This window comes from Kryptolebias marmoratus, linkage group LG11 (genome assembly GCF_001649575.2).
Source record: "Kryptolebias marmoratus isolate JLee-2015 linkage group LG11, ASM164957v2, whole genome shotgun sequence".
NCBI lineage: Eukaryota > Metazoa > Chordata > Actinopteri > Cyprinodontiformes > Rivulidae > Kryptolebias > Kryptolebias marmoratus.
In genome coordinates, this window is record NC_051440.1 from 25,940,179 (window position 1) to 25,953,936 (window position 13,758).

At 42.3% G+C, this 13,758-nt stretch overlaps 2 protein-coding genes across 3 annotated transcripts in view; both read right to left on the reverse strand.

Moving 5' to 3' along the window:
• mbtps1 (membrane-bound transcription factor peptidase, site 1) overlaps positions 1-5,430 on the reverse strand; it is a 23,058-nt gene extending 17,628 nt beyond the window's left edge. Inside the window, exons 1-3 of the mRNA XM_017434668.3 lie at positions 5,235-5,430; positions 1,110-1,610; positions 203-466 (exon numbers count right to left, since the gene is read on the reverse strand). Of these exons, the coding sequence (XP_017290157.1) occupies positions 203-466; positions 1,110-1,305 (460 nt within the window). The 5' untranslated portion in view covers positions 1,306-1,610; positions 5,235-5,430. The remainder of the gene's footprint in view (positions 1-202; positions 467-1,109; positions 1,611-5,234) is intronic.
• Positions 5,431-6,589: 1,159 nt separating this feature from the next.
• The window catches only part of pskh1 (protein serine kinase H1), a 10,174-nt gene continuing 3,005 nt past the window's right edge, over positions 6,590-13,758 (reverse strand). For both annotated transcript variants that reach the window (XM_017434677.3, XM_017434675.3), the window contains exons 3-4: positions 12,190-13,095; positions 6,590-9,753 (exon numbers count right to left, since the gene is read on the reverse strand). In XM_017434677.3, the coding sequence (XP_017290166.1) occupies positions 9,436-9,753; positions 12,190-13,095 (1,224 nt within the window). In that variant the 3' untranslated portion in view covers positions 6,590-9,435. The remainder of the gene's footprint in view (positions 9,754-12,189; positions 13,096-13,758) is intronic.

The following is a 13,758-nucleotide window of genomic DNA, read 5'->3' on the forward strand; positions in this document are numbered from 1 at the left end:
CCCCCACCCCCGACTGCCCTGCACTTCACATCGAGACACACGATCCTCCGCTGCGAGGGGAGAGCCGCAAACAAAGAGACATTCTGTAAACTGAACTGTTCCTGATCTGCTCGGAGCTTCAGATTTCTCCGTGAGACGTGCCAGACCTGGAGATGCTCCGATTCTTATCCCCGGAACAACGGCACCGCGCCGTGAGACTCACAGGGAATGTACTTGAGGGAGCGGAAAACTTTGCGCTGCGGCGTCACCCTCTTGATGTAAGGGTGGTCCTCTAAGGTCAGCAGGCTGCTGGGTGAAGCCCGGAGGATGTGGACCAGCTCGAAGTCGCTGGGGAAGTCGGAGGCCGGGTTTTCCCTGGGAACGATGTGCCATTCCAGGTCGGCGTCTCTGGCGCTCCTCAAGGCGCTGCTGATGTACAGGCTGCGGGCTTTGGCCGAGAAATACCCCGTAAATGCTACGATGTACTCTGAGGAAACCGATAAAAAAACAATAAAATCACAATACAGTCATTCTGCACGACTTAACTTATACATCATAACATCTAAACACCCACAGATTTAATCCCACAAAACTCATCATGATACATCTTATGAAATGATACAAATATTAGATTTAAAAGTGGATTTCTTTTATTGTTTTAACTCTAGAGTCGGAAAAGTGACATTTCACACCTGATTTTGTCTTTAGGCTAAACATGATTTTTTTATGTTATTTCCCAGCATAAAAGGCAAAGCAGCAATAATGTTTATACCTACGTCTGTCTGTTAGTAAAATATCCCACGGACTACTTCTTTAATGAAACTTTAGGAAAGTAATCACTGGATGAATCTAATTCACGATGGCTGCCACGGGAAATCAAACTTGGCTGTAAGTCAGTTAATTTTACAGATATTGATCTAAAATTTGCTGCAGGATCATCTTGCAATATTAGATGATTTAATGTTATTTTCAAGTTTTAACTTCATCATTTCTCAACACCCTGAAACTGGCATGAAGACGGAGGGTGATATGCATTCCTTTCACTGTTTATGTATCAAATCAAATTTCTATTAATCTTATTATAACTGAGAGCTGCTGACACAGAACAAGAACTGTTCTCGGTTTCTTACCGTGTTCCACCACCTCAGAGGAGAACTCCAGTTTGAGGGTCAGCTGGGAGCAGTTGGACGCAGCTGCTGAGGGTCGGGGCTCCCCCAGGGGGGTCTGATCGGCCCGAGGCTCGGCCCCTCGCTCCGTCCCCGTCCCCACGGCAGGCAGGAAGCCGGCCAGCAGCCCCAGAAGCACAGACACGGAAAAAAGGAGCATTTGGATCCGCGAGGCGATTAAACGTGAGCGGATCTGAGGTCGGGACAGAACGTCTTCAGGTCCACAGCTCCAAGAACGAGTTCATACTGCAAACGGCCCGAGCAGCTAGATTAATTTCTTTCTGCGTTTCCTCTCCATGGTGGCGGCGGTCCAGAGCGGCGGCTCAGCGACGCGGCCGGAGGAGGAAGAGGGTCGCCATGATGACGGCTGGAGGAGTCAGACGGCCCTGAAGAGCAGAGGACGGCTGGGACGAAGGCAGCAGCAGGGACGGGGACGGGTACTGCTGCAGCCTGTCTGGATTTTACCTGCCAGAAATTACAAAAAATAAACAAATAAAGAGTTGGAGCGAAGCGTGTTGATTCATCCCAACATCCCACCTCTGCAACAGCTGCAAGATTAAAAAAATAACCAGAACTAACTCAGAAATGTCCTTCAAACAAGAGCTGATCAGTTTCAGGACAAAACAAGTCCACAACAACTCTCCTTTACCAAAATAATACATTTGACATAAACATATCCTTCTCTTCTTTTGAATAAAAAATAAATACTAAACTGAAGACCAAACTATTAAACGGAAGGTCTGCAGGAATTCACTTCAATTCACTTTTTAGCCACTTTTAAAAATATTTAACTGTTTAAAATGAAATTCACCTCAGATCTCTTCAGTTTGCTGAAATCTGCTTCAGCTACTCGCTCTGTTTTCATCTTCTTAAGCTACTTTTAGCTACTATTCTTCTGATTCTAGCTTTTAGCTACTGTTTTGCCTATTTTAGCCTTAGCTGCTGTTTTACTTGTTTTAGCTTTTAGCTGCTATTCTACTCGTTTCCCTCATTTTTAGCTCGTCTCTTGTTTGGTCGAACCTTTTTAGCAGCTCGCCTTCAGCTTCTTTAACAGACTTCAGCTGAGTTCACGCCGTATTTTCACAGAAAACTCGACTACAACAATAAACACTTCCTGCTAAGACTTCACACACCCTCCTTTTCATCACACTTATCAGCTAAAACAGCCGAAAACAGCCTGAATCGACCCGATCACCACTCGGTATCAGAACTCTGTGTTTATAGAAGCAGGTTTTAAAAACCTGCGATCCAGTCAGGCTCCACCTGATCCATCCCGTCCTGCTGATCCTGCTGGTTCTGATCCTTCACTCACGCTCTCCTGGGAGGTTTGTGTTGGTTCCCTCGAGGAACAACCTTGTTAAAAGATAAAACCTAATCTGACCCGCGAGGACGACCCGGCTCACTGGGTTCTGCAGAACCAGCGGAGCCGCTCTCCGTATATCTGAGGCACATAAGCTGCTTTAAAACGCCAAAGATTCATCAGAAGCAGCGATAAGCTGCAGAGAATCCCCACCTGCACGAGTCACAGATAAAAGCTCCCACTGTTCTTTAAACTCACAGCCCAGGGAAAAGAAAACAATCCTCCACAACTGACCCGAGTCCACCGGAACCAAACATCGGTTCTGGAGGCTCGGACGAACCACAGCAACCCGCCGGGTCGGTCAGAGACTCAGATGTGTTTTCATTTCTATCATCCACCGACAAAAAACCTCTCAGGAAATAACTGAAGTCAACCCAATTCAAGATGGCCACCACACCTTAAAAAACACAAAATTTGCTACAATTCTGTCAGTTTTACAGATATTTAACTAAACCTTAGTGTGGTAGTCATATAACATCCCTGTTTAGGGTTTAGCCATCATTAGCAAAATATCTCATGAAGCACTGGATGGATTTTAAGGAAACTTTCACGTCTACAAACAATTAACTACCCAACCTAATTCAAGATGGCCACCACAGCCAAGTGACCTTAGAAAGCATGGAAAGGCCTAAATCTCAGTCAGGTTCACAGTTACTGAGCTAAGTTTTGGGGTGGTAGTAGCTGAGAGTCATCCTCAACACAAACTCTGAGCTCTTACAACAACAATATTTTAATATCTGACCGACACGGCTGGTTTAAATCTCTGGCATTAAAGGTGGCGGGTGATAGGCATTCCTTCAAGGAATGTATGATGCACTTTAAACAGCTGCCCGTGGGCCGGATGTGGCCCGCAGGCCGTCAGTTGAACAGCCGTGGTCCATGCAGCCTCATTTTGACCCAAACAGCCGTAATCCAGCTGCTGGTTTTCAGTCCCAGACGCGACTCTCCTGTTGGACCTGAAGCTGAAAACGTCCAGCCGCCTGACGTCTGCCGAGGACGTGTCCCGGCAGAGCTGGACACGTCCCGTCTGCCGAGGACGTGTCCCGGCAGCGCGTAAACAAGTCTGAATTATATTTACTGCAGGAATAAACTGGCGATGGAGCAGCTTTTAATTATCCAGTCTCTGTTCTAACTATGATTTTATAAGAAGCAGCTGAAATTTCTCTTTGAGTTAAAAGTTGTTTGACTTGTTTCTGTCTCTTCTAACATTTGATTGTTTGTTTATTTACTGCTTAATATCTGTTACATATTATATTTTGTTTAGGATGGAGATCAGTTTCTCCTCGGCTGACACGTTGAGTTTTTCATGCAAAAATAAATATATATTTACTGAGCTGTAGCAGCTGCTGCATCTTTATTTTCAGTTTTAAGTATTTACAGGCAAATATGATCTGATTATTTGAGCGCTCGCTTGTTTTATTATTAAAAGACGCACAATAAATACATTTTACTCAGGTGCTACGTTGCTTTTTGGAGGCTGTCGGAGGATATTTGTTTGTTTTGAGCCCTGTCAAGAAAAAAAAAAGAATAATAATTGCAGGAAAAGACGTTCAAATTGTTAAAAAACAAAGTTGGAGCAATTGGATCAAGTTAAAAAGTGACTGAACGGTTTCTCCTCATTTAAACGTGAGCTGGTATTTCTTACACATATTTGTAATTACACTTTAATTAAAAAGCAGCTCCATCACACCTAATAAAGCTGGAATGTTGATTTAATCTCTAAAGTTTGACTTCAGTCCAGAAATTCATAAATCAAAGTAAGAATTGCTTCTAATTGGGGACAAAGTTGTATTGCTTTTAGACAATTATATAATATTTTGCAACAAACAGCTGATTCATGAGGCTTTTTTATATTTATTAAATGCTGCAGAGCTTCAGCTCTCCTTATTCTGCTGATTCCTAATAACACAGCAGATAATTGCTTTAATGGCTTTCAGAAAGGTGGAAAAGTTGAGGAACATTTCATTAAAATCCCTCCTGGCTGCTCGAGTCAGGCAGGAGGAGGAGGATCAGGTTCTGGTTCCGGCTCGGATCCGGATCCCCTGGAGGGCAGAGACAACAGCAGACCTCTGGGGACAAACCGGGCTGAGAAAAGACAGGCTGGGTCCACTTGTGTCAACAAGGGACAAACCGGGACCTCCCAACCCATCCGGGGACAGAACCGAGACCAGTCCGGGACATGTGGCCGAAGATCCCTGCAGCTGAAGCTGATGAAACCATTCACAGCTTCCAGAAAGAAGCTCAAACCAAACACAATTTAAAGATTAACCCAATAAATCTGAATTATCTTTGCACCCATGAAGCAAAGCAAACAAAAACACACATTTAACCCCTTTAATTTACATTAATAAGCTTGTTATTCTTGCACTAAATTGCATATTTCCCACTACATCACATGCATATGCCTAAAGGACTAATAAATAAATTTAAAAACAGTTTATTAATCCAACAGATTAAGCTGAAACATCTTTTTCCAGCATATAAACAAGACTAAATATCAACACTCGCATATGGCGGAGGAGAATCCAGTCTGCGCGGATTAATACAGATTTTTATAAACTGCAAATTATCTGAAAAGCTTCATTTCTTTATCAGTATTTGGTTAAATAAACAAACAGACGTTAATATGTTTTTTTGTGTGTTTTCAGAGCCTAATAGTTTGTCACATGTAGATCGTTAGCGCGTTAGCTTAGTAGCATCTCGCTGCGGTTCGTGTTGTCTGTACTCACCTGGCTCGTTAAAAAAAATAAAAAAACGCGGGGTTTTCACATTGTCCTGCCCGTTTGTTTCCTTTAAGGTCCGTTTAATGCGGATTCGGCTGCTGTTAGGTGTCTGGTTTAACGTCCTCCCCCCTCGAACAAAAGCTAACCAGAGGCTGAAGCTAGCTGCAAAACTCGCTAAACGCTTCAGCCGCAGAACACTGACGTCTGGTCTGTCGGGGGTGCCAGGTTTCTCCTAACCGGCCCGCGTTGGCTGTACATTTTAAATTAGGAGTAAACACTTGTGGTCACATTATTTCATATAGGTTTACCCCAAGATCACACATTAACTCTATACATGGCATAACTTTATTGTTTTATTTCCTCTTCAAAGGCGTGAGTGGTAACAGAGTTTGCGGCTTTTTGTCAAACCTGGCAACCGAGCGGGCCTCCTTCTGCTTTAGTCGACGATGCTGCGTTTCTGTCAGCAGGGGGCGACATTAACCACAGAAGATAAAAACTAAAAAACACTCAAATAGACTGATTTGATTTATTTTACAATGAGATAAACAACAGATATCTTTATTTACTCTTTTACTGACTAATTTAGCATCTCCATTGAGAATTTAGTACCAGATCATGTTAAGTATCAATAAACCTTAATGTATTATCAGAGATTAAAGGTTTCTTATCAGCATTTGGCCTTACTTAACTCTGCATAACACTAACAAACACGTAAGAAAACCCTGAGAATTACCATTAAAGCAAACAAATGAATTTTTAGCAAATTTGGTTAAAGCAGGACAGCGTACCTCATGTAAGCGTTATATAAGTGAAATGTTGGCTCCACTAAACCTGGTTGTTTAAAAGGTAAAACAAAGCAAGAATGGTTTGAAACAATTTATGAATATCTCCAAAAAGCACAAGGAGCAAAAATAGCTTAAAGCTACTCATTGCAGCGTATCTGTTAGTTGCTTTAACAATAAAACCTGCTTATTTTGACTTATAAAATGAACTAAAAGTGTTGAATTCAAGGTTCAAACATCTAAGAAATGTCATTTTTAGAGTGTAGAAGTTTGCTTTAATTTGAAATGTGTCTTACTTCCTAAATGTCTCGTAGCGTGAAGTAAAGTAACCTGCATCTAAACTTTGTTTGCTCAGGTACAACCCTAAATATGACTTTATTCTCATCTTATTCCGAGTCTCCTTTATGCTCAGTTTGCTCTCAGCCTTCCTTTAATGAAGATTTATTATTAATTGTAATAAATCCTTTCTCGACATTAAAACATAAATTTAAAATAAATCAGTTTTTTTTGTTTACTAACTTTTCTGAGTCCAGTTTAAAGAGTTTTACTTTAAAGTTGGACCTGAAAACAAACAGGGAGTCGGGTTCGAGTGCTTTATTGGCACAAAACTCACCGTTTAAAAACATTTCCTAAAAAGTAAAAAGGTAGATGAATCAAAATGTTATCCTTCACTTTGATGCACAAAAACACAAGATGAACCGTTTTCAGCTAACAGTGTTAAAATGGCTACTTCATCAAAAACAAAACATTTATATAAAATCACAGACATAAAAATATAAAACATTTGAGAAAAGATGTAACAATTTGCAAAATGATTGGATTAAACGAGCTGGTTCCTCTCTAATTTAACCAAATCTAGTTCAAAAGATTTTATTCAGAAAAGATTTAAAATATTTACTTCACACAGATTTTCTGCTCTTGACTCGGTTAATCAAGAATTAAGTTTTCTTCCTTTAAAGACCTTCAAACAAAATCTGTCATTTATTTTAAAAATAACAGATTTTTTAGTATAGTTCTTAAATCCTTCATTTGAAAATAAAAACACGGTTTGGTTTGGACAGATAAAACTATCCGAGTGCACCGACAAGTCTTATTTTAATACTACAAGGATTTTTTTTCCAATATTAAACAGAATTAAGTCAAAGAAAGAGGATAAAAAATTTAAAATCAAATAAAAAAGGACAGATGTTGCAGTGAGTGAAACAAATGAAGGCCGGGGGACTAAAAGAGGGAAAGTGAGGTCAGCTGACGTGGCTCCATTTCAGTTCCTGTCCTTTAAAAACCGTCCAAGTCTGAGGAACACGGAGCGAAATCATCAATCAGGAGGGAAACACAAATCTCAGTTAAACTCTGTACATGAAGTGCTTTACCAGGAAGAAAAAGACCCACAAGGACAAAAAAATAAATCCACATTTATGTTTCTAAAGTTTTAGGGAAATGAGTTCAGAAAAAGTTATTGTCTCAATAACTCGTCACATCAGCTTTAGAGTGTTTTTACATTAAAATAAGCCAATGAAATCACATTTTTCTGCAAGAATCAACTTTTAAAAACAGAGTAGCTCCTTATTTGACTCGACAGCAGGTAACACTTCCATAATCTTATTCTTTTTTGTCCTTAAGCTGCTTCTGTCAGTTTCAGGATTTTAACTAAAGCGAGCTGCTCACACCCTTAATTAGTCTTCTTCCATTTAAAGCTGATTAATAAAGAGACATTTGATGCACTAAGGCCAGTTAAACATGTTCAGATATCAGGATTTCTTCACTTTAACATGGAGTCATTTCTGTAAACACGTCTCCCCCTGGTGGCCAAAGGACATAATGCAGGTTTGAGACAAAAACATCCAACTTTTTTACGCAGAATAATCTTTACATAACACGCAGACAGCAGGAATAAATTATGAGGTCGTAAGAATCCCTCCCTTCAGTTTAGTAAACCGTGAACAATCCGTCTTCTGTATTTATCATCTCTGTGCAGTTTTGCTAACAGACATCCATGTTTGGGTTCAGAAAGACATAAACAGGGCAGCCAGTCACCATAAAACTACAAACATGGCCTCCTGTCAACTGCAGAAAAGCAAAACAAGTCTTATTGAGTGTTTAGGAACCATTAGTAAATAACAGAATTAGGTTATTACTAATTTAACTGTTGGAAAGACCTTAGAAGGACACGAATGTCTGATTTATGAATATCTGACGTTATTTAGGTGAAAACAGTCAATTCTATGCATGTCAGTAAATATTCCAGACTGATTTTGTAATTTGTAGACAGTCTCAAAAACCTCGCCTCACCTCTGACGTTGTGTTTAAATTCGAATGAAGCACAACGCCTGCTGCGTAGAAATACGGTGCGTACGGTTCACCAAACCGAGGGGAACGGATTCCTACGACCTCCGGAGGGGATGATTAACAGAAAGCTTTTAACTACACTTATTATTATTTATAACTGCAGGGAGAACAGAAACTTCTTCTTGTTTTTAAGGAAAGGTCCTCAGCAAACTGCTCTACAGCAGAACGGGTCGGCACTTAATACAGGGGTTCCCAAAGGTAGGGTGGGGAGCTCACTGTGGGTCACGAAACACCCAACAGGGGTCTTCAGAAAATGTCCAGACATCAAATGAATTTTTTATTTATTGACTTGTTTGGGATGTTTGCAGTCCGGGTCACGAGTTTCTGCCGCTGAAAACGTCAGGAAGCACTGGTCCAACACATCAAAACGTTAAAAGGTCCTCATCACAAAGTCATGAAGATAAAAAAATATCACAAAGAAACAAAATCTGCACAGTTTCTTTTCTCATACTGGTGGTTAATGTGTTCTTCGTGGAGAAGGTCATCCGGTCACAAACTTCGCTTACAAAGTTTTTAATTTAAGGACGTCAATCTGAGAAAAGAAACTGCTGATTTTGTTTCTGAATGTTTCCTCTGAAACTGCAACGAGCAGCTTTCATTTTAAGAGCTTCACAATCTTCAGACGGTTCGAGAACCATTAAAGAAAAAGATCAACGTTAGAGAAAACTAAAAACGCGCCTTCGTGGTGGCCTTCAAAGGGCGGTTAGGCTGCAGGATCATCAACAACATCAAGCTCTGTACAACAAATTCACAGCACTTCGGAATCAGAAATAAACGGGAGGATTTTAAAGAACATGTCGCTTCTTAGAAACATCAGTGTCCAGAACTCTGTTCAACAGATCTTTGTGGAAGGTCATCATCCAGTGACCGCTTCGATGGAGACAATAATAAATAAATACGTACTGAGACAGGGTTTTAGATGGAGGAGTGAAGAAACGCTGCGTCTGGTTTGATCCAGGTCCTTCTTTGTCTTAAAGCAGAACCGTTTTGGTCTTCAACACTGGCAGAAACCACCAAAGTTCAACCACTGATGAGTCACCCCCCGTCCCCCAGAGACACTCAATCTGCTGCAGATGTCTTCAGTCGTTGTACTGCTGCTGGTAGCGGCGGTTCAGCTCCCGCAGCTCCTTCTCCCGGACCCGGCGGGCCTTGTTGGATTTGGTGGAGCGGCTGGAGCGCGTGGACTGAGACGACTTGGTGCTGTGGCAGCGCGACGAGGCGCGCTTCAGCAGGTTCTGGGAGATGCAGCGCTGCAGGTTCTTCATCGAGGAGGACGCCGCCATGCTGACGATCCAGGGGTGCTTGAGGGCCTGGCCAGCTGTCAGCCGCTCGCTGGGGTCCACCGTCAGGACTCGCTCCACAAAGTCTTTGGCCAGGTTGGACACGCTGGGCCACGGCTGAGGACGGGACAGAGGACACAACCGTCAGGGACAAACACTCCAGCAGCTCGTGCAACAAATGAGGAAGTTCTGTGGACCAACTCGTCTGCACCTGAGTGTCCAGGTTCTGCTGACACACCTGTACCTGCAGAAACATGCTAGCAGCTAGCAGAATCTGAAGGAATGCATGTCACCCGCCACCTTTCAAACCAAAGCTTTGTCTTAAAAAAATAATGCAGTTTTAGGTTTTTTTGGTCCAATCTTTAAAACAACATTGTGCACGATCTGTCAGCACTCAGGATGTGTTTGGTGATTATTCTCAGCTACTACCACACCAGGTTTCAGCTCAATGTCTGTTCAGGGCGTGGCCAGGTGAGCGACAGATGGGAGGGGGGGCTTCATCTGACCCCCTGATGGTCCGAACAGTCTGTTTCTGGGCACAAGACGACTATTTTGCTCATTTTAGGGAAACCTTTTCACTTTTACCAGGATTCTCTGACAGTTTTCTGAGATATTTAGTGTATCTTTAACAGTAAAAACAAGTTTTTTTGCACATAAACGCCCAATTTTTGTACAAGCAATCTTAAACAATAAGCAAAGAGTTAAAGGATTCAGGGTTTGTCTGCAGGGATGGTTTCTGGACACATGATGGCAGCAGAAGCACAAAAAAAACAACTTTTTTAGTTTTTAAATCACCGTTTTAAGTTTGGATCCAGTTATATCGTCAGAATGGTTATATTTTAATAATCTGGTTGTGTTTCTGTCTGATTTTATTTTTGTGTGTTTTACTTAGACTGAGGCTTTTTGTTCCCAGAACATCTTTGGAAACAAACGTTCTCAGTAACCGCAGCCGAGGTCTTCTAAGAAATGAGCTGCGATTAGTGGGAATGACTGGTAGTGAGTCAAACTCGACCCCCCGCTTAGACAGGACCGGGAATATCAGCCCTGCATGCCTTCACACACACACACACACACACACACACACACACACACGGTAACCAGCTGTGTTTTCAGTGTCTCGGTACACCGCCGACCCCCCTCCCGTCCTCCCAGCAGGTAAATCACCAGCCTTGGCTGAAGGTACATGACGGGTTTAAAACTCTGTCACATATGTTTGGGCTATGACTAGTTCCTGGACTGAAGCTAGAGAGGTGAACCTGATTTGTCTCAGAGAGAAGCACGTTTAAAACAACATTTCCTGCTTCCATAAACAATCAGCTTTCTGTTCAACAAAGCTCAGCTAAGTTGGTGATCTTTCAAAGTTTGTTTTTTTTATAAAACATCTCTTAAGACTCATGATTCCTGCTTTACATATGCAAAAAAAGAGAAATAAAAACTGAAATCCTTAAAAAAAAAACTTTATAATCTGCAGAATATCAAATAAATCCTTCCAAATATGAACAAATACAAGAAAAACAGACTATGGGTATTTTGTAAGGAGCTGATTCTGTGGTGCAGTTAAAAGATTTATTTAAATCCGTTAAATCCAGCCGTCTTCTTGCCATCACACCATTTAATATTCAAACACATCCTGACCCCCGTTTTTTCCAACTCGTAACATTAACGACGCGTTTTCTCTGTAAATATTCAGAACAAGCTTCAGACACAAACAGCAGAGCCGAGCTCACCCCTGACCAGTTTCCACTTTCTAATCCTTTCAAAATAAAGTCCAATGACAGAAACAGATGCTGTTTTTCCTTTACTCGAGTTAACTAATTCATTTATTTATCCTTTTATTTGATATTTGTGTCAAATAAAGAAACCAACCTGGAAAAACACCATTAGCTGTAAAGAATGCATTAATTATTCAAATGTTCGCATTTTAACAAGACTGAATATTCAAAAATCACTTTTCTAAATGTTAAATACCTCCAATGTGTTGGATGTATGAGAGAAAGTTTAAAGTGAGCTATTCAATGAGAAATAGACACAATTTTAACTTCCTGTGGATCTAAAAGGTTACAGTATTCAGTTTGTTTTTGTATTTGTTCAGATTTTTACTTTAGGATAATAGTTTATATTCATTTGAGCAAGATCTTTGAACTGGACAAAGATTAAACATTATCATCTTGAAGACAAACAAAAAAAGATAATTTCCACTAAAAAATCTCTATTAATCCCAAAGAAAAGCTCACTGGAGTAACTGGGAGATAAAATCTTTACAGTTCGTGGAAGAAAAAGGTGTCTTCTCTTACCAGAAAACAGATCCTTGTTTAGAATTACAAAAGTGCACAAATATTATCTGTGCTGGAGTGTTTGTATGTGGAGCAAACATTACCCAGAGGCTACACCGCCCCACACACACACACACACACAGAGTAACGGAGCAAACATATCAATGTTGGCAGCATGGCCGTTTTGAGTACAGGTCAGCAGAAAATAAGAGGAAAGGTTTGTTAAAAGGTGTGTCTGTGTGTAAAGAAGAAGAGAAGCTGAACTTCGGTGACGCCTCACCTCTCCGGAGAAGCTGTACTTCCCCTTCAGGATCTGCCGGTACAGCCTCATGCGGTTGTCGTCCTCGAAGGGCATGGTTCCGCTCAACAGGATGTAGGAGATCACCCCCAGCGCCCACATGTCCACGGCGTTCGTGTAGGGCTTCCTCACCAGGATCTCGGGGGCGATGTACTCCGGCGTGCCGCAGGTGGTCTTCATCAGACACTCGTCGCCTTTCTTCCTGCTGCTGGCCAAACCGAAGTCGGTGATGATGATCTTGGAGTCGGCTCCGGGGTGGTAGTACAGCAGGTTCTCCGGCTTCAGGTCTCGATGGGTGATCCCCAACGCGTGGAGATACTTGACGCCGTCCAGGACCATCTGCAGCACCCGCGTGGCGTCGCGCTCCGTGAAGGAGCCGCGGGCGATGATGCGATCAAAGAGCTCCCCGCCGGTGGCCAACTCCATCACCATGTAGACCCGCTCTGCCGTCTCAAACACCTCCATCAGCTGGATTATGTTGGTGTGACGGACCCGGCGCAGAACGCACAGTTCGGACTCGCACACCTCCCTCCCCTCGCGGTAACGGGTCTCGATCATCTTGATGGCGTACGGCTGCCGCGTGCTCTTGTGCTCCACGCGAACAACGCGGCTGAAACTCCCGCGCCCGATCAGGGCTTTGATCTCGTACTTCGCCGTGACTCGAGGGTCGAACTTGGCTCGATACTTGGCCACCTTCCTCCGCTGGGGGTCGGAGAGTCTGGACGGGTCGCTGGACGGGTCCTTGGGGCTGGCGGCTTGCGCCTGGGCTTGAAACGAGGAGGGGAAGTCCGGCTTGTCTCCCGCTGCTCCTTCCGTCTTGCTGCCGGTGCCGTCCCCTCGGATGAAGTGCTTATAGATATCTGTCTGAGGAGGTGAGGGAGGATCCACCTGAGGGACACGACACAGACATGCTCAGGTACGAGGACTGAAGACAGGACGAGTCAAAAAGCTGCAACTTTAAAAAGAAATTAAAAGACTTTACAAACGTCTAGAAAACAACTGATTAAAACCACTTAGATTATAAGGAAGGAAAATATATAGGCATAGAAGTCACTTCTATTTCTTTAAATGTGACTTAAACCTTTTGTGCCTCTCCGATACGATTTATTAAAGATACACGGGCAGCAAAAACAAACGAGATCCAATTCAATCTGACTTTTGATTCAACACATTGAGTTTTAATATGATAAACACTTTAATTTCTGTTATTTTTAACAGTTGGCACTTGTGTGTAGTGCTGGGCGATATAACGATCCATATCGTGGGGACGATAGAAAAGTGTCTATATATTTTCTTCTATCGTTTTTATCATAATTGTATCAATGATTCATGTAAATATTTCATAACGTAGGCTACGACGAATGTATTAGTTTTGTCACTTTGCATACATTCAGTTTATATAATAAGAAAAAATAACTATTTTGTGAAGAACCTCCGTTTTGCGACATGACGCTGCTTTACGTGTGGGTTTGCGACATGCTTTACGGCAGCGGCTTTCTGTGCGGCGCCGTGTTTTCACCATAAGTGCTGAAAGATGGAGACGCAGGAAGT